Below are 26,349 nucleotides of genomic sequence, written 5' to 3'. Positions count from 1 at the left end.
GGGTCTAAGGTCTGATAAAGATTGAGGGTCTGATCTAAGGTCTGATAAAGATTGAGGGTCTGATCTGAGGTCTGAAAGATTGAGGGTCTGATCTAAGGTCTGATAAAGATTGAGGGTCTGATTAAACATTTTTTTCTACTCAAATCAAATGACTTTTTTTCCCCACAAGCGTTAAAAACGTATCTAAAGGAGCTTTCTGGTAAGTACATACATCATTTTAGATTAAAATACATTGAGAAGTTTATTATAGGATAGGCCGCCTGACATACATTCTATCCACCAGGCCCCGTGTACCCGTAAACCATAACCAGTGGGCGAACCCTGAACCGCCTACTACACGGATGGAACCGCATCGACGCATGCGTCAACTATAGCGGGGCTTGGCGCATGCGTACTCGTTTCCGAGCGTCGTCCCGTCAAGTCGTTGGCTACGCAGGCGCAGAAGCAGCTGCACCCGGCCCGTCAGCTCCTGCACAGGAGGAAGCCGCCATGGAGTCATACGATGTGATCGCTAACCAGCCCGTGGTGATTGATAATGTGAGTATTTCAGAACGGCCGGCGTAGCTTCGGTTGTCCATCGCTGCACCAGGTTTTTGTGCTTAGCGATTGGTATCGGCTGTGCTGCGGAGATTAATTTTTTCCCTTTGTCATTACAACCGCGCCCCTCCTGTCAGTCACAATGACCAGGCTGCTGTGCCCTGCGGCGGCTCGGAGGGGGTAGCAGAGTCCGGGCGGACGCGGGCACGTTCTCCCATAAGAACTCATAGATTTGTCTTTATTTTATGACGGGTGTTTAGGGCAGAGGAGGCTGTGAAGGCTCAACCTAACCTGCTGCCGCGACAGAGCACGCCTAAAGCACCGAGGAGGCGTGGCGGACTGCGTTTTCTTGGCTTGCGATTGGACGAGCTTGCTGTCAGTTACGCTCAGTGTAAGGGGCGGGAGTCGGTGATGTCAGCTGGCGGCGCCCTCGATTTTTATTGGTCGGGCACCTGAATGACAGCAGCTACGCTGTCTGTGATTGGTCTGTTTTAGGATTGGGCGGGGACAGAGTCAGGGTGTGGAAGGATGGGGATGACTGGTGTAAATAGGCCGAGCCCGTTATGTCTGTGGGTTTGGTTGATTACAGGATGAAATCATTCATTTGATTTGGCTTCTCTGGGGGCCCTGCCATATGACTCCCCCAATATGTGCCCCCAATTATATTACAGGGTTACATAGCGACAGCATCACTCACATCAAGTGACTTTTATTTTTCCCCTTATTAAAATGTATCCTGACCACTTCCAGTAGGTGTAACTGAGCCTCGGCCTTGTGCGACACCTCCTGGCGGGCAGTTTACAGCTCTCTCAAATTATGGGGGCGACACCGCGAATATCTCTTAAGTCTGTATTGCCTGACTGTAGGAAATATGATCAAAAAATAGATGCTCCCGTTACCTCATACTCTCTGGTACTCTCTGCTGGTCTTTCAACACTTTAATGCAGTGATCACTGGATTTAGCGCTCTTAGGCTGCGTTCAGATTTCCGTGTCACGTCCCTGGAACAAAGTGTACGTGAAGATGTCCGTGTGTCATCTGTAATTCATGGAAGTTGCTCAGCTGAAAATAAATTTCCAAAGAATCCTCTATTAGTCTTCAGTGAAAAATGTACGCAACACGGATGCCATCCGCGTTGTGTCTGTGATTTTCACGGACCCATAGACTTCAATGGGCGTGCTAGTTGGTCCGCATCACGGATCAAAGTAGTGCATGACCCACGGTCGGGGAAAAAAAAAATACAGAAATGTGAACAGACAGATTTAAATCAATGGGATCCTGTGCTGTCGGTGGGAAATGCGGACAGCACACGTTAGTGAAAAACGGAAATGTGAACAAGGCCTTATGTGTATCATGCAAACAAAAAAGAAAAAAGTGGTCGGCACCACACATGGACGCCATCAAGGTCCAGCTCAGCGAAGGGCAACACAAAGGAGCGGCGCTCAGTGATGAAGGAACATAGTAATTAGAGATGAGCGGATTTCCACTTATGAAGTTCGTTGACACTTCGCTTGTTGGTTAAAGGTGAATTGCGTTATGGATTCTGTCACCACGGACCATAACGCAATTCTATGACGGAATGCCTTTAGAGACATTCCGTTATTCATTCCATCCTAATAGAAGTCTATGGGCTGCAAAACGGATCAGTCCAGTTTCTGTTATGCAGGGAAGTCCTCTCCTGATCCTGAGTCCTCTCCTGCATAACGGAAACCGTACGGATCCGTTTTGCAGCCCATAGACTTCTATTATGACGGAATGAATAACGGACCGCCTCTAAAGGCATTCCGTCATAGGATTGCGTTATGGTCCGTGGTAACAGAATCCATAACGCAATTCTGCTTTTACCACCAAACGAAGAGTGGACGAATTTCAAAATATGAAATTCGCTCATCTCTAATAGTAATGTGAAAATACAGCGAAACAGATATAGTCCACGGCACCCACCCGGTGCATAAGAAGTTCACTTTTTTAGACACATGCGAGGAGCAATACTCAGCACATTCAGCCGGCCCACGGCCGTTTTGTGTCGTGTGACGCTTTCTCAAGGCCTCACGACGTGAAACAGCTGTTGGCCGGCTGAATGTGCTGAGTATTACTCCCTGCATGTGTCTAATAAAGGGACCTTCTTATGTGGACCACCACTGAGGGCAGGGATTGGCAGGCAGTGGTCATATGGACGCAGTGCTCCAGACTAAAAAAAAACAAACAGGAGCCATTGGCTCCTAAACTGAAAAATGTAGGAGCCAAATTAAATTTTAGTCGCCAAATTAAATATATATATAATTATAATAACAAAAAAAAACACTTGGAGAAGATGAGACTCGGGTCACAGTAGTGAGCCAGCTCGGCATCTCCTGTCATGTAGACCTTCTCTTTCCTCTTCTCCTCCATTTGACCCAGACCTCCATGACAAATTCAGCCGCATCTCATCTCTACAGAGTTTGTTACAGACACGTTCGATTTTTCAATTTTTCCATCAACCCCCCCCCCCCCCTCCTGGTGTCCCCACGGTGTCATCCTGCTACCATTCCCAATACTGTGCCGTGGTGCTCCCCAATGCCACAGGTACTATACTGCTGAAAAAATAGTGACCCCAGTAGAAATAATGTCCCTACAGTGTCTACAGCAATTATAAATGCCACCTAGAGTGCCCCCAGTAATAATAATAAAACCTTAGATTAATTCCCCCCCCCACACTGCCCCCACATAGTAATTTCCACACACATAGTAATTACTCCCCCACTGCCCCCACGGTAGAAATATGCTCCACAGTAGTAATTTCCCCCCCATACTGTCCTCTAGTGCCCCCCTATGGCTAGTAATGTCCCCTCAGTGCCCCCCTTACGGCCAGTAATGTTGGCGCTTAAAAAAAATAAAAAATGCTAAAATCTTATACTCACCTGTGTCCTTTCACTCACTAGCTTCTGGTACGGCCCGGGGTGGTGCGACACAGATGCGCACACCTCACTGCTGTGCGCTTGCGCTGGGATTTCACTGCCAAATAGACCTCAGGCCTGTAGCGTAGGTGATTGGCGGCGGGGCATGGAATTATTGGCTCCCATGCCCCGCCGCAATATTCAACTACAGTGCGGCAGCCCTGTCCCAAATGGCGACAAGGCTAAAAAGTCTTGTCGCCATGTGCAAATTTCAAGGCGCATTGGCGACTATTTTGGTCGCCATCTGGACCGCTGGGACACACAGCACAATCATTGCAGTAAAGTAAACACATTTCTTCAGGGAGCAGCATGGCCTTTAAAGGGGTTTTTGGGGAGTTAAAGGGATTGTCCAGGTTCAGAGCTGAACCCAGACATATCCCCATTTTCACCCAGGCAGGCCCCTTGATATGTGCATCGGAGCATTTCACGCAGGGCATCGGCATTTTCTGGAGATCCGGTGACGTCCCGGGCTCTCCATAGGGTAAGCTAGGTGGAGTCTTCCTCCTAGCAGTGAGCCCGGTGACGTCACCTGCACTGATGGATGGGCTTTAGCGCTGCCCTAGTCTGTAAAACGCCAACACTGCTGGGCAGAAGCTCCAGCCTATCAGTGAGAAACGTAAAGAAAGAAGTCCTGGCCCCGTGCGATACAGCGCAGAGCATCGCATCATTACATTTTTCGATGCTCATATCAGAGGGGCTGCCCGGGGGAAATATTGCTGACCTATCCTCAGTATAGGTCATCAATATCTGATTGTTGGGGGGCTAACTCCCGGCACCCCCGCCAATCCGCTGTATTGAGAAGGCCGCCTCTCTCCATTGTGTGCTGCGCCAGTGATGTCACTGTCATCGGTTACATGGCCCGGGATCAGCTCAGTCCCATTCAAGTGAATGTAAATTCACAGTAAATCACAGCACTCGGCAGAAAACTGGCAAATGAATGGGTGCTCGTCCCTTGTTATCCCTGACTCCACCTCAGGAATTCTTCAGACAATTAATCAAAGTTTGAGACCGCACACCAATAGGAATTTTCAATTCAATTAGTGTTTTTATTCAGCCGGACTTTACATAATTTAAAAAAAGGCAACGTTTCTGGCTTTACATATTGCGCCCTTCATCAGGCCTTATGATGCCAGCACAATACTCAAGCCTCATGAGATACTGCCTGATGAAGGGCGCAATATGTAAAGCCAGAAACGTTGCCTTTTTTAAAATGATGTAAAGTCCGGCTGAATAAAAACACTAATTGAATTGAAAATTCCTAATGGTGTGCGGTCTCAAACTTTGATTAACCATTCAAGTGAATGGGCTGAGCTGCAGTGCCAGGCACAGCCACTATACAATGTACGGCGCTGTGCTCGGTAAGCTGCCAGGAGGCTGATGGGTGGGGGTGCTGGGAGTCGGACACCTATGGATCTGGAATTGATGACCGATTTAAGGATAGATATTCAAATAGAAGTTAACGCCAGCATATTCATCCAGAGATTCTTTATAAATAGTCCATGAAAATATGTCCAAAAAGGTTTATAAAAAGCAGCAACATTTCGACATTTTCTCAAGCATAGTATGAAGTGCGTTCCCCAAATTATTTATAAGGCATCAAGTACCCCCCATAATATCGCTAAACCAGTCCATTATCAATCGCCCCTCCCAGGCTTGAAAAAACACCAATAGCAGATCATCACCTCGTGTTAATTATTGCGATTTACATATAATGAATCCTTTGGAGGGCCTTCAACTGTGGACACCTTACCTCATGCACCATCCAGCTTGGCGTCTCGTAATTCAATTTGTGCATGCTCAACATGTCACTTCTTCCCCCGTCATTAACAGCTCAATCACGTGATCATCTAGTAATCACATGATCATCTAGTAATCACATGATCATCTAGTAATCACATGATCATCTAGCTCCTCCTCAGCCGATTCACCGCCGCACTGGCCCATATCTAATTCTAAGGATAGGTCATCGGTATTGTGCTCCTGAAAACCCCTTTAACAGGGAAGTATTGGTTCATTTCTTCCTTACACGGCACAGTTGTCGGCCCGGGGAACGGATATTAGTACAAACGCTTGTTCCCGATAATCTGCCCGTGATAAGGGGCTGCCAAACAGCCGATGAGTGATTTTTTTTATTTTTATGAAATGTTTGTTCGTCGGATGAATTCATCATTTATGTGGACACCTCAGTCAGCAGATTGTGTCTGTAATCGGGGATCTGCTGTCCAGAAGCAATGGATCTGTAAGAGAATTCCTCCCTATTCACTGGAGGTGATCACTGCAATCTAAGGCTACTTTCACACTGGCGTTTTGGCTTTCCGTTTGCGAGATCCGTTCAGGGCTCTCACAAGCGGTCCAAAGCGGATCAATTTTGTCCTAATGCATTCTGAATGGAAAAGGATCCGCTCAGAATGCATCAGTTTGCCTCCGTTCCGTCTCCATTCCGCTTTGGAGACGGACACCAGAACGCTGCTTGCAGCGTGTTGGTGTCCGTCTGATGAAACTGAGCCAAACGGATCCATCCTGACCCACAATGTAAGTCATTGGGGACAGATCCGTTTTCACTGACACAATCTGGCACAATAGAAAACGGATCCGTCCTCAATTGACTTTCAATAGTGTTCAAGACAGATCCATCTTGGCTATAGAAGACATAATACAAACGGATCCATTCTGAACGAATGCAGATGGTTGTATTATCTGAACGGATCCGTCCACAAAACAAGTGTGAAAGTAGCCTAAATCAAACTCTTCGGCCTCTTTCACACGGGCGTTGCGGGAACATGCGCGATTTTTCCGCACCAGTGCAAAACATTGTAATGCGTTTTGCACGGGCGTGAGAAAAATCGGCATGTTTGGTACCCGAACTTCTTCACAGAAGTTCAGGCTTGGGATCGGTGTTCTGTAGATTGTATTATTTTCCCTTATAACATGGTTATAAGGGAAAATAATAGCATTCTGAATACAGAATGCATAGTACAATAGGGCTGGAGGGGTTAAAAAAATAAATAAAAATAATTTAACTCACCTTAATCCACTTGATCGAGCAGCCCGGCATCTCTTCTGTCTTCTTCTTTGCTGTGTGCAGGAAAAGGACCAGTGGTGACGTCACTCCGGTCATCACATGGTCCGTCACATGATATTTTACCATGGTGATGGACCATGTGATGACCGGAGTGACGTCACCACTGGTCCTTTTCCTGCACACAGCAAAGAAGAAGACAGAAGAGATGCCGGGCTGCTCGATCAAGTGGATAAGGTGAGTTAAATTATTTATTTATTTATTTTAACCCCTCCAGCCCTATTTTACTATGCATTCTGTATTCAGAATGCTATTATTTTCCCTTATAACCATGTTATAAGGGAAAATAATAATGATCGGGTCTCCATCCCGATCGTCTCCTAGCAACCGTGTGTGAAAATCGCACCGCATCCGCACTTGCTTGCGGATGCTTGTGATTTTTACGCAGCCCCATTCACTTCTATGGGGCCTGCGTTGCGTGGAAAACAATATAGAGCATGCTGCGATTTTCACGCAACGCACAAGTGATGCGTGAAAATCACCGCTCGTGTGCACAGCCCCATAGAAATGAATGGGTCGGGATTCAGTGCGGGTGCAATGCGTTCACATCACGCATTGCACCCGCGCGGAATACTCGCCCGTGTGAAAGGGGCCTTACTCTGCTGATGAGCCGGTGAATATCAGGAAGGGACACCTCCTTCCCAATATCGGACTGCTCAGTCACTGCCCATAACTGCACCTTTAGGCCATTTCTTTGAAGCTCATTTAAAAGGAGACATCCACTAAAACTTCCGATATGTCTTAGACTCAGGTGAGAAGGTCATGAAGCCTGATTTCCAGAATGAATCGTTTCTATAGAAAGCTCCCATCCCTTTGGCGCTGCCCAAGATTTTTGTTAGTTCTCACAAACACGACCGTGTATTTTTTTCTTCTGCATCCGATTTGCAGTTTTTTGCTGATCAGATGCAGACCCGTTCATTTCAGTGGGGCCGCAAAAAGTCTGGACAGCACGCCATATGCTGTCCGCATCCGTATACCCGCGTGGCCATTCTGCAAAAAAGATAGAACATGTCCTAGTCTTGTCCGCTTTTTGTAGATCTACAATACGACCCGCAGAAAGAGTGGGATACACACAGAGGGCTTGTGACGAGCCTGTCATTAATTATGTGACATCCTGACTCAGACTGGTTTCCTCTGTGATCTACCCCGGCCCCATTTCTCAGCCATCCACTACTTGTATATAGTAACTGTGGGGACAGTGGACGTCCCCTATGCTGGTTCACAATTGAAAAGATTAGCAGTCCTGTGCAAGCAAAGAGGTTCCAGTGTCCATGGTCTCCAGCTGGTGTACAACTCCCACTATGCCCTGCTGTAGGCTGATACCTGTAGGCAGTCTGGGCATGCTGGGAGTTGTAGTTTTGCAACAGCTGGCGAGCCTCAGGTCGGCCATCCCTGGTCTACAAGATAATTAGTGGTGCACTATCCTATTAATATTTGGATCTCTTGCTAATGGTTCATTTCCAGTCACAGTTAGCACAATCACTGTATGCAACATTTTGTTAAAGGGTTTTCCTGTTAACAACATTTATTATCCAGTGCCCGCCCATTAGTGGCGGTAACGTCACCGGGCACACTGCTAGGCGGAAGCCTAGAAGTAAAAAGGTAAAGAAACAGCCCTTGCCCTGGAACCCCTTTAAATGTATAACATGTAATTGCTGTTCATGCGCTTCCTTAACCTGTTCTTGATGCTTATGTTCTTCTTCCTAGGGCTCTGGGGTGATAAAAGCTGGATTCGCAGGTGATCAGATCCCGAAATATTGTTTTCCAAACTAGTGAGTGCGATTTTATCACGTTGATATACATTTCTCTACCCCGTCCGTACATGTGTAACACAGTGTTGTATTCTCCCTTAGTGTTGGCCGACCTAAGCATATTAGAGTCATGGCGGGTGCCCTGGAAGGAGACTTATTTATTGGACCAAAGGCAGAGGTAAGACAACTTCACGTGGTGGGCTGCCCTGGGCTACCTGTTCTCTGGTCCAGGGCCTCTCAAACTTTTTGTATTGGGGCCTCATAAGCCAGAACATAACGATGCGGCCGCTTCAACCAGCTGATCATCGGGCATGTCAGGAGTTGGAACCCCTACCCATCTTGAGGCTAGGTCATCTGTAACTGTAGCCTGGACAATCCCTTTAATCCCTGTTTACACCTGTGTCAGAGGCCTCTATTGTAGATTTTTTTTTTACCTGAAAAATAAGGCTGCATGGAGGCCTAGGCCTGTGTCACATTTGCATTGTTATTTCCGGTTCTTCTATCCGCCAGAGGATCTCAAAACCGGAATTAAACAGAATTTGTACATCAGGATGCATCCGTTGCGTTACGATGCGGTTGTGTGAAATCAAAACGGAGCAAACCAGATCCGTCACTAAATACAATGAAAGGGAATGGGAGCCGGATTCTAAAAAAAACTGATCTGTCACCATTGACTTGCATTGCTTTTAGTGACTGATCAGTTTTTTTTCCCGTTTCTATAACCGGACGCAAAACCCCAGCTTGCGTCCAGTCACAAAACGGAATGCTGAGGGGGGCGGAAGACGTCCTGATGCACCCTGAACGGATCTCTTTCCATTCAGAATGCATCAGGACTAATCGGAACCGTTTTCTTTTTTTTTACGGTTTTGAGATCCTCTACCGGATCTCAATACCAGAAAACAACAACGCAAGTGTGAAAGTCGCCTTAGCTTGTTCCACGATCCACTAATATTTATTTTACTTTCAAACTTTTTTTTTTCTTTTGTATCCACACCTTTGTTTTAAAGGGGTTGTCTTACCTATGAAAATTATTTAGAAAAGCCCCAAAAAATGTAAAAAATAAAATAAAAAATAAAATCATACTGTCCCTTACCGATCCTTTGACAGAGAATTATAAAGCATCAAAACAGGGTGCGTGTCCTTCAGAGCCGTAGGAGAAATCCAAGATGGCGCCCGCTCTCTGCACCACGAGGCGCCGGAGGTAGGATATGGAGGTGAGCTCCTTGCAGCGCGCACTAGAAGCGCAAGAGGTAGTCCTCCAAACTAACTCACCCTCCTCCTCTCCTGTCAACCCCTCATCCTCCACAAGGCAGCAGGACCCATTACTGTTTATTTCTCGCCCATATTCCTTGGGGGACACAGGAAACCATGGGTATAGCTCTGCTCCCTAGGAGGCGTGACACTAAGCGAAAGCTGTAAGCCCCTCCTCCATCAGCTATACCCTTCAGCCTGGAGAAGAGACTGCCAGTTTTTGCTTAGTGTCCAAGGAGGCAAGACACCCCCTGCTTATGCAGGGTTGTTATCCTATGATTTTTATTTTTTACGTATTTGTTATTTTTAACTCGGTTTTTTTCTACCTACAGGGACAACAGAGGCGCATTGGACCCCTCTGTTTCTCCCGGGGTTGAGTTGCGCCAGTGCCGGTAATTCCGCACTGCCGCCTCCCCCACAGAAGACAAGGTGGACCAGGGCAGCCTCGCTCCCCTGCGTCCCGCCAGCTCAGGGTCGCCCGCACGCCAAGTCCCTCCCCCGGCTTCCTGCCACCGCGGTGCCAGGAGCTGAAGGGGCGACCCCCGCTGGATGGACTGAGGGCGAAGACAGCGTATGGTGAGAGTGGCTGCTCCAGCCTCCCCTTCCTCCCTCCCACCGCTGCTACCAACATGGCCACTGTTACATGACCACTACTACACCATCCGCCCCCCCCCCCCCCCCCCCCCCCCCCGCCCCCCCCCGCATATCGGGACGTTACCGGGCATAGTGGAGGGCAGTCTATCTGGGCAGGTCCTAGAACGCTGCCTTACAGGGGACGGCTGCAGACATGCAAGCCGTCTGCTACATCTAGGCGCGGTGGGAGCCGTTTTTTCCTGGCATGAACGGCGCCATGTCATGGCCGGCACTTCAACATCCTTGGGGGTTAAAATCATTTTGCCGCGCGCGCGGCTCTGCTCGGCTTCAGCGCGGCAGAGGGGGGGCGGAGCTTCCTTACACATTCAGCTCCGTGCTGCTGCGCTCCGCTACTTCCGGGTTCATCTCTCTGCCGTGCGATACTGAAGCCTTTCAGCTCCGTGCTGCTGCCTCTCCTCCACAGCCTCCTCAGTCTGTTCCCCTTACAGCTGCCGCTTGTATCATCGGGTCTGGTAGGACTGTTTAACCCCCTCCGTGCCACAGTACTGTTGCTTTAAAGTGCAACATCTTTCCACCATGTCAGACCCTTCTGCAGCCGCCAAGCCATGGTACCATGCCTGTACCGCTTGTAGGGAACCCTTTCCCCGGGGGCAGTCTGATCCGCACTGTACTGCATGCCGAGCTCCACCGCAGCCTCAGTCGCCCGCTGTGTCGCTCCCTGCTTCCTCTGACCCGCCTGACTGGGCTAGATCCCTGTCCCAGGCCGTGGAAAGCCTCACTCATGTCGTGGGCCGCCTAATAGACAGGCCACCTACCCCGCAGGACGCCACTCTGACTGTCGCGCCCTCCGGGTCCACTGCTTCTGCCGCTGCAGCGGGTTCATCCTCTCCTAGTGACCCCTCCCGAGCTAGGCACTCTCAGAAGCGTATTAGAGTAGAGCGAGCCTCCTCCTCGGATGCCTCCCTCTCCCCGCCACGCGTGCGCACCCAGACGAGCCTCTCCTCTCCAAAGGATTCGCTCTCTGAAGGTGAATTGGCGGCTTCAGATTTGGAAATGGACTCGGCCCTGCCGTCCAAGCTAGCCTCAGCGATGGGTCAACTCATCTCTGATATACGTGACACCTTTAAGGTGCAGGATGACCCCCCTAGCTCGGACGCAGCTAGCGTCTCTTTTATCAGACCCAGGCAGGCCTCAAAGGTCTTTCCAATCCACTCTGATTTCTCCTCCGTGGTGTCTAAGGCTTGGGCTCGCCCGGACGCCCGTTTTGTCAACCCAAAGAAGCTGGACATTTGCTATCCTTTTCCAGCCGATGTCGTGGCCACCTGGTCTTCCCCACCCAAGGTAGACCCCCCTGTGGCCCGGCTGTCAAAGAACACGGCCATCCCTGTTCCCGACGGGTCCTCTCTTCAGTCAGCGGAGGACCGTCGCATGGAGACCCTGTCCAAGGGCATTTTTGCTGCCTCCGGTTCTGCCCTCAGACCGGTTTTTGCCTCTGCTTGGGCAGGGAAAGCAATCTCTGCTTGGGGTACGCAGCTGGAACAGGAGTTGGACTCGGACATCCCCATCCAGGACCTACGTTCCTTGGCCCAGCTTATTATTCGGGCCGGGAATTTTGTCTGTGAGGCCTCCCTTGATGCGGGAGCCCTTATTGCGCGCTCCTCCGCCCTGGCAGTTGCCGTCAGGAGGGAGCTCTGGCTGAAGGTCTGGAAAGCGGACGCTGCCTCCAAACGTTCCTTGGCGGGGCTACCGTTTGCGGGTTCCCGCCTCTTCGGGGTCCGCTTAGACGAACTTATTTCAGAGGCCACGGGTGGTAAAAGCACCCATCTTCCTCAACCCCAAGCCAGGGGCGCCCCCCGCGGACGCCCTGGTGCGTCTCGTTTTCGGTCCTCCCGCAGGGCCTCTGGGGCTCCCACCATAGCTGCCGCTTCGGCTCCTCCCCAGGACAAGCGTAGGAAGCCGTTTTTTCGGGCGCAGCCCTCCTGGCGCAAGCCGCAGGCTGCCCGCACACCCGCAGCAAAACAGTCCTCTGCCTGAAGGCGCGCCCCCACCCACCCGGGTGGGGGGCCGGCTCCTCCTTTTCAAGGACGTCTGGATGGCTCACGTCTCCGACGCCTGGGCCCTCGAAATTGTGTCCTCCGGATACAAAATCGAATTTGCATCCTTCCCTCCGGATCGGTTCTTTCGCTCCCGCCCCACGCGAGACCCGAGAGACGCGGCCGCGTTCTCCGCGGCCGTTCAAGCTTTATTGGACAGGGGGGTGATTACCCCCGTTCCTCTAGAGGAAAGATTCCAAGGGTTCTACTCGAACCTCTTTGTAGTTCCCAAGAAGGGAGGTTCGGTGCGGCCCATTTTGGACCTCAAAAAGCTCAACCGTTTTCTCCTCCTTCGACGGTTTCGGATGGAGTCCCTCCGCTCCGCGGTGGCTTCCCTGGAGCAGGGAGATTTCATGTCTTCCATCGATATACAGGATGCCTACCTCCATGTTCCGGTAGCCCAGTGTCACCATCGCTTCCTTCGATTCGCCGTGGGGGACCTCCACTTCCAATTTGTCGCCCTTCCCTTTGGACTGGCAACAGCCCCCCGGGTGTTCACCAAGGTCCTGGCCCCGGTTTTAGCCTTACTCCGTTCCAGGGGTGTTTTTCTGCTACCGTACTTGGACGATATCCTCATCAAGGCTCTGTCCCTTTCTCAAGCGGTTGCCAGCGTGGATCTCACTCTAGAGACTCTGGCGAGGTTTGGTTGGGTCATCAACTTCCCCAAGTCCTCCCTTCCCCCCTCCAGACAACTGGTCTTCCTGGGGATGCTTTTAGACACGGGAGCGGCGGAGGTACGTCTTCCCTCGGAAAAACGTCTGATCCTCCGTGGGGCGGTTCGGGGTCTCCTTCTCCACCGTCGACCGTCCTTCCGCTTCTGCATGCGGGTATTGGGGCAGATGGTTGCCTGCTTCGAGGCGATCCCATTTGCGCAGTTTCACTCCCGCCCTCTCCAACGGGCGATCCTCTCCTCCTGGGACAAATCGCCGCAGTCTCTGGATCATCCCTTCCATCTGTCGCCTCCGGTGCGGTCATCTCTCCGCTGGTGGTTACAGTCCCCTCTTCTGGGCAGGTCCTTTCTGCCACTCAACTGGTTGGTGGTTACAACCGATGCCAGTCTCTCGGGCTGGGGAGGCGTGTTTCCTCCCCGATCCGTCCAGGGCATTTGGTCTCCATCGGAGTCCAAACTCTCGATCAATGTCCTGGAACTGAGAGCGGCCCTTCTGTCTCTACGACACTGGACTCATCTGCTGAAGGGTCATCCAGTTCGTGTACAATCAGACAACGCCACGGCCGTGGCGTACATAAACCACCAGGGGGGCACTCGCAGCGCTGCAGCGATGCGGGAGGTCACCAGCATTCTCCGTTGGGCGGAAGCCCACGTCCCGGCCCTATCTGCAATTTTTATTCCAGGGGTGGACAATTGGGCGGCGGACTTCCTCAGTCGCACCACCGTCGACCCCGGCGAGTGGTCTCTTCACCCGGAGGTATTCGAGGCCATTTGCCTTCGTTGGGGCATTCCGGACGTGGACCTCATGGCCTCAAAATTCAATCACAAGGTCCCCGTCTATCTGTCCAGGGCCAGGGATCCGGGAGCTTGCGGAGCCGACGCCCTCGTTCTTCCTTGGCGAGGCTTCGCGCGCCCATACATATTCCCTCCCATCCCTCTCCTGCCCAAGGTCCTTCGGAAGATCGCGGCGGAAGGCGTCTCGGTGATTCTGGTCGCTCCGGACTGGCCCCGCCGGTCTTGGTATGCCGACCTCATGCTGCTCCTGGCAGACGCGCCCTGGCCACTGCCCGCCAGGGAAGATCTTCTCTCTCAGGGACCGATCTTCCACCCGCGTTTAGGGTCCCTACGTTTGACGGCGTGGTTGTTGAGACCACCGTCCTGACACGTAGGGGTTTTTCTGCGGATGTCGTCCGCACCATGATCCGCGCCCGTAAGCCGTCCTCTTCTAGGATCTATTATAGGACCTGGAGGACTTTTTTTGGGGTTCTGTGCCGATCTGGGGATTCCTCCGCTCCGCTTTTCTCTCCCCACCGTTTTGTCCTTCCTGCAGAGCGGACTGGCCCAAGGTCTAGGCCTTAGTTCTTTGAAGGGTCAGGTATCTGCGCTGTCCATTTTGTTTCAGCGCCCACTGGCCCCCCTTGGTCCTGTCAAGACCTTCCTTCAGGGCGTGGCTCACGCGGTTCCCCCGTATCGCCCTCCGGTACCGCCCTGGGACCTGAACCTGGTTCTCTCAGCGCTCCAGGCTTCTCCTTTCGAGCCTCTGCGGACGGTTTCCTTGCGACTTCTGTCCTGCAAGGTTATTTTCCTTGTAGCCATCACCTCTCTTCGGAGGGTGTCCGAATTGGCTGCACTCTCCTGTCTGGAACCTTTCCTAGTGTTCCACCAGGACAAGGTGGTTCTTCGTCCGGTCCCTTCCTTCCTTCCTAAGGTGGTCTCCGCCTTTCATCTGAACGAGGACATCGTTCTCCCCTCTTTGTGTCCTTCCCCTTCCCATCCGCGGGAGAGGAAGCTTCATCGCCTGGACGTTGTCAGGGCGCTCAAGATTTACCTGGAAGTAACCAGCTCTTTCAGGCATACTGACTCGCTCTTTGTGGTCCCGGAAGGGTCGCGCAGAGGGTTGGCGGCATCCAAAGTTGCTATCGCTCGTTTTGTCAAGATGGCTGTTACTGAGGCTTATCTCGCCAAGGGCAGGGTTCCTCCCCTTGGTGTTACCGCTCACTCCACTAGAGCGGTCGGGGCTTCCTGGGCTCAGAGAAATCGGGCTTCTTCGGAGCAGATTTGCAAGGCGGCCACTTGGTCCTCCTTGCACACCTTCACCAAGTTCTACAGGGTGCATACTCATGCGTCGGCTGACGCTGCTTTAGGCCGTCTGGTGTTGCAGGCGGCAGTTGATTGATGCCTCTGGCGTTGGTTGAGTTTGTTCTGGTCCCTCCCTTCTGGGACTGCTCTGGAACGTCCCATGGTTTCCTGTGTCCCCCAAGGAATATGGGCGAGAAAAGGAGACTTTTGTATTACTTACCAGTAAAGTCTCTTTCTCGCTCTTCCTTGGGGGACACAGCACCCGCCCTTCATTGGGTTACAGTTGTGGTTCCGGCTTGGTTGCCCCCGTTGGGGCGCGACAGTTCTTTTTCCGGTTGGTGGTTATTTTTCACTACTTGGACACGCAACTGGCAGTCTCTTCTCCAGGCTGAAGGGTATAGCTGATGGAGGAGGGGCTTACAGCTTTCGCTTAGTGTCACGCCTCCTAGGGAGCAGAGCTATACCCATGGTTTCCTGTGTCCCCCAAGGAAGAGCGAGAAAGAGACTTTACTGGTAAGTAATACAAAAGTCTCCTTTTTCACTGTATTATGAGACATGCAACTCATAGAATGTATGTAACATTCCTTTCTGAAAACAATAAAACATATGTAAAAAAAAAAAGAAAGCGTCAACAAAACAGAGGAACAAAGGATCGGTAAGGGAGAGTATGACCTTTACAGAAAGGGAACATGATTTAAAAAAAAGTTTTTTTTAAATGTGAATATTTTTTACAGTTTACTAAAATAAAGTCCCATATGTCACCAAAAAAAGTGCAAAAATTATTTACGTAACCAGACGGGGGAAAAAGTTATGTCTTTTAGAAGACGTGTGTACTAAAAAACTGGAAAATGCCATTTTCATGTTAGCAGTTTTCTCCCCTGTTCTCATTACTGCATCCTGGCAGAACGTCCTGTTTTCCACAGCTTCCTGTTGGGTTGGCGAACCAATCCCAGCATGTTTTGGTCTGAAATGTTTCACAGGGCTTGCTCCTAACATGGAGAGGGGAGGTGTAGGGGGTGTGACAGTGGGGCAGCAGAGCACCACCTATACAGGGAATCTCTCCACTTGTCCTCTATGAGGGCACACTGATTCCAGCGCTCTCTCCGTTATGTGTGTGCGGATAATGTCATTTCTGAGAAATGCACCATTTTATTAGCTGCAGCGCTGGCATTGTGCTCTGTGGAGGCGTTTTCATGAACTGTGGGCATGTGTAATCTTCTCCAGGAACACAGAGGGCTCCTGTCTATTCGATATCCGATGGAACACGGGATTGTCAAAGACTGGAACGACATGGAACGTATCTGGCAGTATGTCTACTCAAAGGATCAGCTGCAGACCTTTTCTGAAGAGGTAAGTGGACCTTTTTAAAAACTAAGTGCATTTACCTGGCAAATCCGTTTGCAAAACAGGGAAAATCTGGAGCAGCCAGATAACATTGGTGTAAACCTGTATGCTGAGACCGCCACTGCTTGCCATGAGGATCTACAGAACACCTGGAGCCTTTCTGCTCTTCTAGCAGATTTCTATCTCTTTATCAGCTAAGTCTAGCTATGCACATTAAAGGGGTTGTGAAAGAAGGGCCTGTGATGCTCCATCGATGTCAACATCTGGTTTGACCTGGCCACAATGGCGACCATTGCAATCATGTGACCATTTGTCCTAAGGGGAATCGGTCACCGCCGCAGCCAATCACAAACCGTATGTTGACATCGATGGAGCCCAACTGAGCATCACAGGCCTGCAGGAGAAGGAGCAGGGAAGCATGTAAGTAGGCCAAAAACTCCCCCATTTTTGCACAATCCCTTTAAGTTGATGCTGGCCAAACCCACTTTTTTTGGTGGGACCGGTTGACTATCTAATATGAATGGGGACCCTCACGACATTCCCCTAGCGGCAGATGTTGGAGAGAGAAAGATCTAGCTGCTGGATTTTAACATTTCCCATTATTTTGTTCTGTATTATATAATATATATATCAAAATGTAAAAAAACGGAGAACTCAGAATACAAAATGAAAGTGGAGCAGGCATTGTCTCCAGTCCCCATGTACTTCTTTTCTGTTTCTCATTTCTCCAGCATCCCGTTCTGCTCACAGAAGCCCCCTTGAACCCACGGAAAAACCGTGAACGAGCGGCTGAAGTTTTCTTTGAGACGTTCAATGTTCCAGCTCTGTTCATCTCCATGCAAGCCGTCCTCAGCCTGTAAGTGACTTCTACACACCCACGTACATACCTGGTAATACTGCATGTTATGGGAGGTGGCTCCGCAATGTGAGAAAATGACTCGCAAGTAAACAGACAGGTGATAGGAGACAGGACGATGTTTTATTGTTGGCACTACAGGCGCCATTGTCACATTTTACTTCGTACTAACAATACAGCAAAACCCGCTGAGAATCCTGCTGTAAATTGCATTTTCAGTATCTGAACCCTTAGGTTAGGCTACTTTCACACCTGCGTTAGGTGCGGATCCGTCTGTTATCTCCACAGACGGATCCGCACCTATAATTCAAACGCTTGTATCCGTTCAAAACAAACATGATAATGCAAACGGATCCGTTTTGACTTACATTGAAAGTCAATGGGAGGCGGATCCGTTTTTAATTGCACCATATTGTGTCAGTGAAAACTGATCCGTTCCCATTGACTTACATTGTAAGTCAGGACGGATCCGTTTGGCTCCGCACCGTCAGGCGGACATCAAAACGCTGCAAGCTGCATTTTGGTTTCCGCCTCCAGAGCGGAATGGAGGCTGAACGGAGGGAAACTGATGCATTCTGAGCGGATCCTTATCCATTCAGAATGCATTAGGGCTAAACTGATCAGTTTTGGGCCGCTTGTGAGAGCCCTGAAACGGATCTCACAAGCGGACCCAGAAACGCCAGTGTGAAAGTAGCCTTAGTTTCACACAAGTGTGTTCAGTTCGGGAAGCATAATTTCTGTGATGGCTGCATTTCCCAGAACGAACACTGACCCTAACTCACAGCATAAAGAACACCTTGAGTACCGTACAGTAGACCTGCGGTCAGGCAGAAACTGACAGCGTCATAAGTGGTTACAAAGCTGTGAGTTCAGGTCAGAGGAGCAGTTTTCGGTTCAGGAAATGCGGCCATCACACAGAGCGTGTTTCCCGAACCCAACACACTTGGGTGAAACTGGCCCTAAAGGGGTTATCCAGGATTTTGATCCGAAGGATAGACCATCAATATCAGATTGGCAGGGGTGCAGGGTGTCAACTTTTGCCTTTTGGTTCTGGTGACAGAACTATACAGCTCAGTCCATTGTGTAGTGGATGGAGGTGATAACGGCAGTGCTGCCCCCATTCACTTTAATAGGAGCAGCGCTGCAGTAGCCTGGTCTGTCCTCTGCACAATTGATGAAGCCTGTGTATGTTTGGAGCCAATTTGGAACAGCTAATGGGTTGTGGTGCAAGGTGTCAGACTGCCACAGGTATTGAGGACCTGTCTTGAGGAAAGGCCATCAATATAAAATTACTAAAAAACTCACTTAAAGGGAATCTGTCAGCTCCAAAACATCCAACAAACTAGAGTAAGAGGCGTACAGTGTGAGTCAGATTATGTAATTTTTATCTTCATACTCGCTTGCATTCTGACACTTCTCCCACAAACCAGCAGTAAAATGTATTGCGAGGACTGCTCTTTGAGTCCTCTCCTCTATGTGCGTGAGCTCAGGAGTCCTCTCAATGCATTTTACTGCTGGTTTGTTGGAACACAGCATCGGAATGGAAGCAAGGATGAAGATAAAAATGACATCACCGGATTCTGCGTCACTTACACTATACACCTCTTAGGCCCTGTTCACACGTCGGTAATTTGATCAGTTATTTCCATCAGTGATTGTGAGCCAAAACCAGGAGTGTAGGTTACGCAGAGATAAGATATAATAAAAAGATCTGCAACTGTTCTGTGTTTTTGACCCGCACCTGGTTTTGGCTCACAATAAGGCCTCATGCACATGACCGTATGTATTTTGCGATCCGCAAAAAATACGGATGACGTCCATGTGCATTCTGTATTTTGCAGAACAGAACAGCTGGCCCCTAATAGCACAGCCCTATCCTTGTCCGTAATGCGGACAATAATAGGACATGTTCTATTTTTTTGCAGAACAGACATGGACGGAAACGGAATGCACACGGAGTAACTTCCATTTTTTTTGCGGACCCATGGAAATGGATGGTTCCGTGTACGGTCCGCAAAAAGACAGAACAGACATGGGAAGAAAATACATTCGTTTGCATGAGACCTAACTGATGGAAATAACTGATCAAAAAACGTACGCGTGAACAAGGCCTTACTCTGGTTTGGGGGGAGGGGGTGGGGGTTTCGGAGAGAAATGATTCCTTTTAAAGTGGTTGTTCTATATGACAGTGATCTGATCCATACAACTCTCTACTCGGACAGGCTGCATCTGCTTGTGTGGAGGAATAGTCTGTCCATGATCCCTTCAAGTATTGATGAATTTGCTGGGAAACCTGGGTTTAGGCTTAGGTGAATCGAGCTTCATATCATAGATCCGAAGTCGATTCGTAAAAAAACTTTATTGTTAATGCTCTTTCTGAACAGCATTAAAATATATGGGCTCCTTGTAGGCAAACTTTGTCTCAGCCGAAGTTGCGCGAGACTTCGGTGAATGACTACGGTATTCCTATCTGCACAATTAATTTGACACATCTCCTCACGCAGGCAGGGATCACCTTGCACAGAGGTTGATTCCTCTGTACAGTACGAGCTAGCCAGTAATCTTTGGATCTAGACCTTCCTTCCAGACAATCAGTGTTACGCCCTTTGTACAATAAGTTGCCCTGAAAGGTTTCTTTTTGTGTGAGATTTTGGAAGGATTCATCGATCGTCAAGGGGCTGTATTCCACTGATCTGTCTTCCTGCAGAACGAGTGGCACTCATTTGCATCAGCTTGTTAGGCTACTTTCACACTAGCGTTTTTGCTGGATCGGTCATGGATCAGCAAAAGCGCTTTCGTCATGATAATACAACCGGCTGCATCCGTTATGAACGGATCCGATTGTATTATCTTTAACATGGAGATAACGGATCAGTCTCTAAAACCATTGTAAGTCAATGGGGGACGAATCCGTTTTCTTTTGTGTCTCCATTGACTTACGTTGTGAGTCATGACGGATCCGTCTTGCTCCGCATCCCAGGACGCCCTCAGAAACGCTGCTTGCAGCACTTTTGTGTGCGTCATGCGAACGCAATGAAACGGAGTGGAAAGCATTCTGGTGCGCTCCATTTCGTTCAGTTTTGTCCCTATTGACAATGAATGGGGACAAAACTGAATCGTTTTCCTGCGCTATTGAGATCCTATGACAGATCTCAATAGCGGAAAGTGAAAGCGCAGATGAAAAAGTAGCCTTACATTGGCTGCGGTGTAGTATATGGGGGAGGAAGGATTGCCACCGTGATTGTTCCTCCCCCTTTCAGTTGTATCGATTATCAGCAGCATATCCTTGGTTAGGCCTCATGCACACGAACGTTTTTTTTCACGGTCCGCAAAAACAGGGTCCGTAGGTCTGTGATCCGTGACCGTTTTTTCGTCCGTGGGTCTTCCTTGATTTTTGGCGGATCCACGGACATGAAAAAAAAAGTCATTTTGGTGTCCGCCTGGCCGTGCGGAGCCAAACGGATCCGTCCTGAATTACAATGCAAGTCAATGGGGACGGATCCGTTTGACGTTGACACAATATGGTGCCATTTCAAACGGATCCGTCCCCATTGACTTTCAATGTAAAGTCCGGAGTCCCTTTTATACCATCAGATCGGAGTTTTCTCCAATCCGATGGTATATTTTAACTTGAAGCGTCCCCATCACCATGGGAACGCCTCTATGTTAGAATAGAATATACTGTCGGATATGAGTTAGATCGTGAAACCTCATTTCCGACAGTATATTCTAACACAGAGGCGTTCCCATGGTGATGGGGACGCTTCTAGTTAGAATATACTACAAACTGTGTACATGACTGCCCCCTGCTGCCTAGCAGCATCCGATCTCTTACAGGGGGCCGTGATCAGCACAATTAACCCCTCAGGTGCCGCACCTGAAGGGGTTAATTGTACTATCATATCCCCCTGTAAGAGATCAGGGCTGCCAGGCAGCAGGGGGCAGACCCCCCCCCCCCCCTCCCCAGTTTGAATATCATTGGTGGCCAGTGCGGCCCCCCCCCCTTCCTCCCTCCATTGTAATAAATCGTTGGTGGCACAGTGTGCGCCCCCCCCCCCCTTCCTCCCTCTATTGTAATAATTCGTTGGTGGCACAGTGTGCCCCCCCCCGCCTTCCCCCCTTCCTCCCTCTATTGTAATAATTCGTTGGTGGCACAGTGTGCGCCCCCCCCCCCCCTTCCTCCCTCTATTGTAATAAATCGTTGGTGGCAATTATTGGCCCCCCTCCCTCTATAGCATTAACAACATTGGTGGCCCGATCATTGGTGGCAGCGGGTTACTAGCAATAGTACAAGATTCATACTTACCTGGGAGCTGTGATGTTCGTGTCCGGCCGGGAGCTCCTCCTACTGGTAAGTGACGGTTCATTTAGCAATGCGCCGCACAGACCTGTCACTGTCACTTACCAGTAGGTGGAGCTCCCGGCCGGACACGAACATCGCAGCAGCAGGTAAGTATGACTCTTCAACTATTGTACTATTGCTAAGTAACCATGGCAACGAGGACTGTAGTAGCGTCCTGGTTGCCATGGTTACCGATCGGAGCCCCAGCGATTAAACTGGGACTCCGATCGGAACTCCGCTGCCACCAATGATGGGGGGGGGGGGGGAGATGGGAGGCCGCACACTGGCCACCAACGTTGTTAATGCTATAGAGGGAGGGGGGGGGGCAATGGGGGGCGCACACTGTGCCACCAACGATTTATTACAATAGAGGGAGGAAGGGGGGGGGCGCACACTGTGCCACCAACGAATTATTACAATAGAGGGAGGGGGGGGGGGGGGGGGCCGCACTGGCCACCAATGATATTCAAACTGGGGAGGGGGGGGAGGGTCTGCCCCCTGCTGCCTGGCAGCCCTGATCTCTTACAGGGGGATATGATAGTACAATTAACCCTTTCAGGTGCTGCACCTGAAGGGGTTAATTGTGCTGATCACGGCCCCCTGTAAGAGATCGGGTGCTGCCAGGCAGCAGGGGGCAGTCTTGTACACAGTTTGTAGTGTATTCTAACTAGAAGCGTCCCCATCACCATGGGAACGCTTCTGTGTTAGAATATACTGTCGGTTCTGAGTTTTCACGAAGTGAAAACTCAGCTTTGAAAAAGCTTTATGCAGACGGATCTTCGGATCCGTCTGTATAAAAACTAAACTACGGCCACGGATCACGGACACGGATGCCAATCTTGTGTGCATCCGTGTTCTTACACGGACCCATTGACTTGAATGGGTCCGTGAACCGTTGGCCGTGAAAAAAATAGGACAGGTTATATTTTTTTCACGGCCAGGAAACACGGATCACGGATGCGGCTGCAAAACGGTGCATTTTCCGATTTTTCCACGGACCCATTGAAAGTCAATGGGTCCGCGAAAAAAAACGGAAAACGGCACAACGGCCACGGGTGCACACAACGGTCGTGTGCATGAGGCCTTACAAAGGGAAACGTGTTGCCAATAATTGGGTCTAATATACACTCAGCCGACAAATGTGCATTTGTTCATTTTTTCAGGGGTGACTAGGGGCACGATTATATGGGGCAGTCATTGGGAATGAGCCTCACTATGAATTTTTGTTCCTGAAAATTGTCCCAAAAACAGTACATGCGATTTTCTTTAAATCCTCACATGATACACATTGTGTGCATGTGGTCTAAAGGTCCTTTTTAGGGCTGAATCGAGTTACTCGACACAAAAAAATCCTCGATGCGAATTTTTTGCATCGAGGATTCGTTTGTGTCATGTGACCACGGAGCGTGAGTTAAGCGCGTGCTAGTACTCGCCACTCCGTGGCCACCCGCCAGCTCGCACCGCGCTGCGCTGTCCTCCTGACATATCGTCAGGACATAGTGCACGTAAGCATGCACTATGACCTGACGCTGTGTGACGTCAGGACAACAGTGCAGCGCGCGGAGAAGATGGATGAGCTGTGGAGCGGCGCCCCAGCTGGTGGCACTGAGGGGGCAGCTGCACTGGGGGGGCAGCTGATGGCACTGGAGGGAGGGGGGGGCACAGCTGATGGCACTGGTGGGGACACAGCTGATGGCACTGGTGGGGGCACAGCTGATGGCACTTGGTGGAAGCTGTTTGCACTAGGGGGGGGCAGCCTGATGCCTCTGAAGGAAAGCTGATGGCACGGGAGGGCTGATGAGTTTTTTATAAAGCAAAACAGTATTCTAATTAGTTTTTTGCTATTAGAGTACTCGATTAATCGTTGGATTAATTGATAGAATACTCGATTACAAAAATAGTGCAGTCCTAGTCCTTTTACATGGACATATAAATTGCACGTACCAAGCACCGATCGTCGATATAGGCAGTAGATGCTTCTTTGCTGTTATCATCACTGGCCAATTATTGGGATGGGTTTGAATGAATGATCGTTCCTGCCGGCTGACCAGTTTCTCTGCTAATCACTGGGAATGTTTACACCAGGCAATGATCCGGAATGGAAGACACTGAGTTTTATGGACCTTTTCCATTGCATACAGTAAAGTGACTAAGACGCAGGGTGAAAAACCCTTCATCTGGAAATGCTAATTGTTTGTCTACTCCATTGTACACTTCAATTTCCAGTGCAGACCGATACAGGTTTCTAAAATATATCTGGTTTTATTGCAGGTATGCAACAGGAAGGACAACAGGAGTTGTGTTGGACTCTGGGGATGGAGTGACGCACGCTGTCCCTATCTACGAAGGCTTCGCCATGCCGCACTCCATCATGAGAATTGACATTGCTGGCCGAGACGTCTCCCGCTTCCTTCGCCTTTATCTCAGGAAGGAGGGCTATGACTTCCACACTTCAGCTGAGTTTGAAATTGTCAAAACTATCAAAGAGGTTTGTACGGAGTTCTGTATGTATGCACATTACTCATTAGGAAATAGTAATATGGCCGGCTCACCTATTTGGCCATATGAACCCCATTGGACCCTTCTCTATGATGCAGAGTGGAGGGACGATAACAAAGTGGCTGTCAAGCTGGCGGACCTGGTGTGCCCATGTATTACATGGACAGCCTTCCTATGAATGGCTGCCATGTAATAAATACCTCATTTGTGCTAATATGTGGCTGGGCTGCAGCTTTGGGTTTCTGAAGCTGGAGCAATAATACTCAGCTGTCATGGAGAGAGAACTCCTTTAAGGCTACATCCACACGACCATGGTGCCGCTGGGTCCGTGTTGCGGACCGCAAACCGTGGGTCTGCAAAATACAGCATCGGCCATCTGAACTCATTGGAGTGCAGACCTATTGACATGTCCTATCTTTTGCGGTGGGGAACTGCAGACCCCGGAAGCCCACGTAACTAGGGATCGACCGATATTGATTTTTTAGGGCCGATACCGATAATTTGTCAACTTTCAGGCCGATAGCCGATAATTTATACCGATATTCTGGGTATTTTTATTTTTGAGGAAAAATAAAAATTTCCTACACAAATCTGCTGAAAATTAATGTTTATTGTTAACGTGTATTATTATTTTAATTTTTTTGTAAATCTTTTTTATTTATACTTAATATTTTTGTGTTTTTTTTTTTTTTACTAACTTTTAGCCCCCTTAGGGACTAGAACCCTTGTCCCATTCACCCTGATAGATCTCTATCAGAGTGAATAGGATCTCGCACTCTCCCTGCTGCCCTGTGCTCTGTGCACACAGCAGCATGGAGCTGACTATGGCAGCCAGGGCTTCAATAGCGTCCTGGCTGCCATGGTAACCGATCGGAGCCCCAGGCTTACACTGCTGGGGCTCCGATCGGAGGAGCAGGGGAGAGGGGATCCTGTGGCCACTGCCACCAATGATTAGAACTGGGGGGGGCGCACTGCGCCACCAATGTTTTTACTATTGGGATGGGGGTGGGGGGCGCACTGCACCACCAATGACTAATACTAGGGGGCTTGAGGGGGGGGGGGGCGCACTGCGCCACCAATGTTTTTACTATTGGGGTGGGGGGCGCACTGCGCCACCAATGATTAATACTAGGGGGCTTGAGGGGGGGGGGGGCGCACTGCGCCACCAATGAAGATACCTCTCTTTCACATACAGGAGGCGGGAGCTGGCTGCAGAATCACATAGCCGGCTCCCGACCTCTATGAGCGGTAGCTGCGATCCGCGGCACCTAAGAGGTTAACTACCGCGGACCGCAGCTGCCGTTCATAGAGGTCGGGAGCTGGCTATGTGATTCTGCAGCCAGCTCCCGCCTCCTGTATTTGAATTAATGAAAGACTCATCTTCATTGGTGGCGCAGCGGCCACAGCCCCTCCCCTCCTCTTGTCTTCCGTCCTGTCATTGGAGGCAGCGGCAGCAGCAGCACAGGGGGAGGAGACACTGCTTCCTTCTCCCCTGTGCTGCGGAGGGAACACAGAACGCGCTGAGAGCAGCGCGTTCTGTGTTCCCAATACGTTATCGGTATATCGGCAAAATAGATGCCGATACCGATAACGTTCAAAATCCTCAATATCGGCCGATAATATCGGCCAAACCGATAATCGGTCGATCCCTACACGTAACGGCTTCCTGGTACGTGCCTCCGAGCTGCAAAAGAAAGCACATGTCCTATCTTGCACCACATTTTGCAGATCATGGACCCATTGAAGTCAATGGGTCCACACCGGTTTGCATAGGAGCTGTAAACGTTAGAACAATTTTTTAATCAAGATTTTGTAAGCTTGCCATGCCTGTTTTTTTGTTTTAAAACACATTCTTAGGCCATTTATACGTATGCATATTATTTTAATTGCCTTTTTTTTTAATTCTCCCTCTTCTGAACATGCAGCGTGCCTGCTACCTGTCCATAAATCCACAAAAGGATGAGACATTGGAGACAGAGAAGGCTCAGTATTACTTACCTGATGGGAGCACTATTGAGGTATGGATGTCTTTCTACTTGTAGTATGAGTTACTAATATTACAGAAGATCTTACATTGGGCTGGGTGTGGTCAGAAGCGGCGTCAGTAGGCGCTGTAAAACTACTGCAGTAATGCCATGCCTGTGCAGAACTACTGTGAGGGGATAACAAGTAGCTGCAAGCAAGGGTGCGACCGCGCGCTAAGTATGTGAGGTTTTTATGGTTTGTATTTCTGTTTTTATGCAGTGGCGTGCCAGCTTAGATTAGGTGTCAACCTGTGGCAGATCTGTGGAGGAATTATGTAAGATTAGCATTTGTTTT

General features: G+C 49.8%; 1 protein-coding gene across 1 annotated transcript in view; it reads left to right on the top strand.

Annotated features, from left to right (window-relative positions):
- The first annotated feature begins 411 nt into the window (after positions 1–411).
- The window catches only part of ACTR1A (actin related protein 1A), a 36,398-nt gene continuing 10,460 nt past the window's right edge, over positions 412–26,349 (top strand). The window contains exons 1-7 of the mRNA XM_040437861.1: positions 412–537; positions 8,259–8,323; positions 8,405–8,480; positions 16,214–16,339; positions 17,065–17,189; positions 23,803–24,019; positions 25,956–26,048. Coding sequence (XP_040293795.1) covers positions 490–537; positions 8,259–8,323; positions 8,405–8,480; positions 16,214–16,339; positions 17,065–17,189; positions 23,803–24,019; positions 25,956–26,048 — 750 coding nt within the window. The 5' untranslated portion in view covers positions 412–489. The remainder of the gene's footprint in view (positions 538–8,258; positions 8,324–8,404; positions 8,481–16,213; positions 16,340–17,064; positions 17,190–23,802; positions 24,020–25,955; positions 26,049–26,349) is intronic.

The sequence above is a fragment of the Bufo bufo genome, chromosome 6 (genome assembly GCF_905171765.1).
Source record: "Bufo bufo chromosome 6, aBufBuf1.1, whole genome shotgun sequence".
NCBI classification, from domain to species: Eukaryota; Metazoa; Chordata; class Amphibia; order Anura; family Bufonidae; genus Bufo; species Bufo bufo.
Note: the sequence above shows the minus strand (reverse complement) of the source record. Positions and strands in the feature narration are given on the sequence as shown.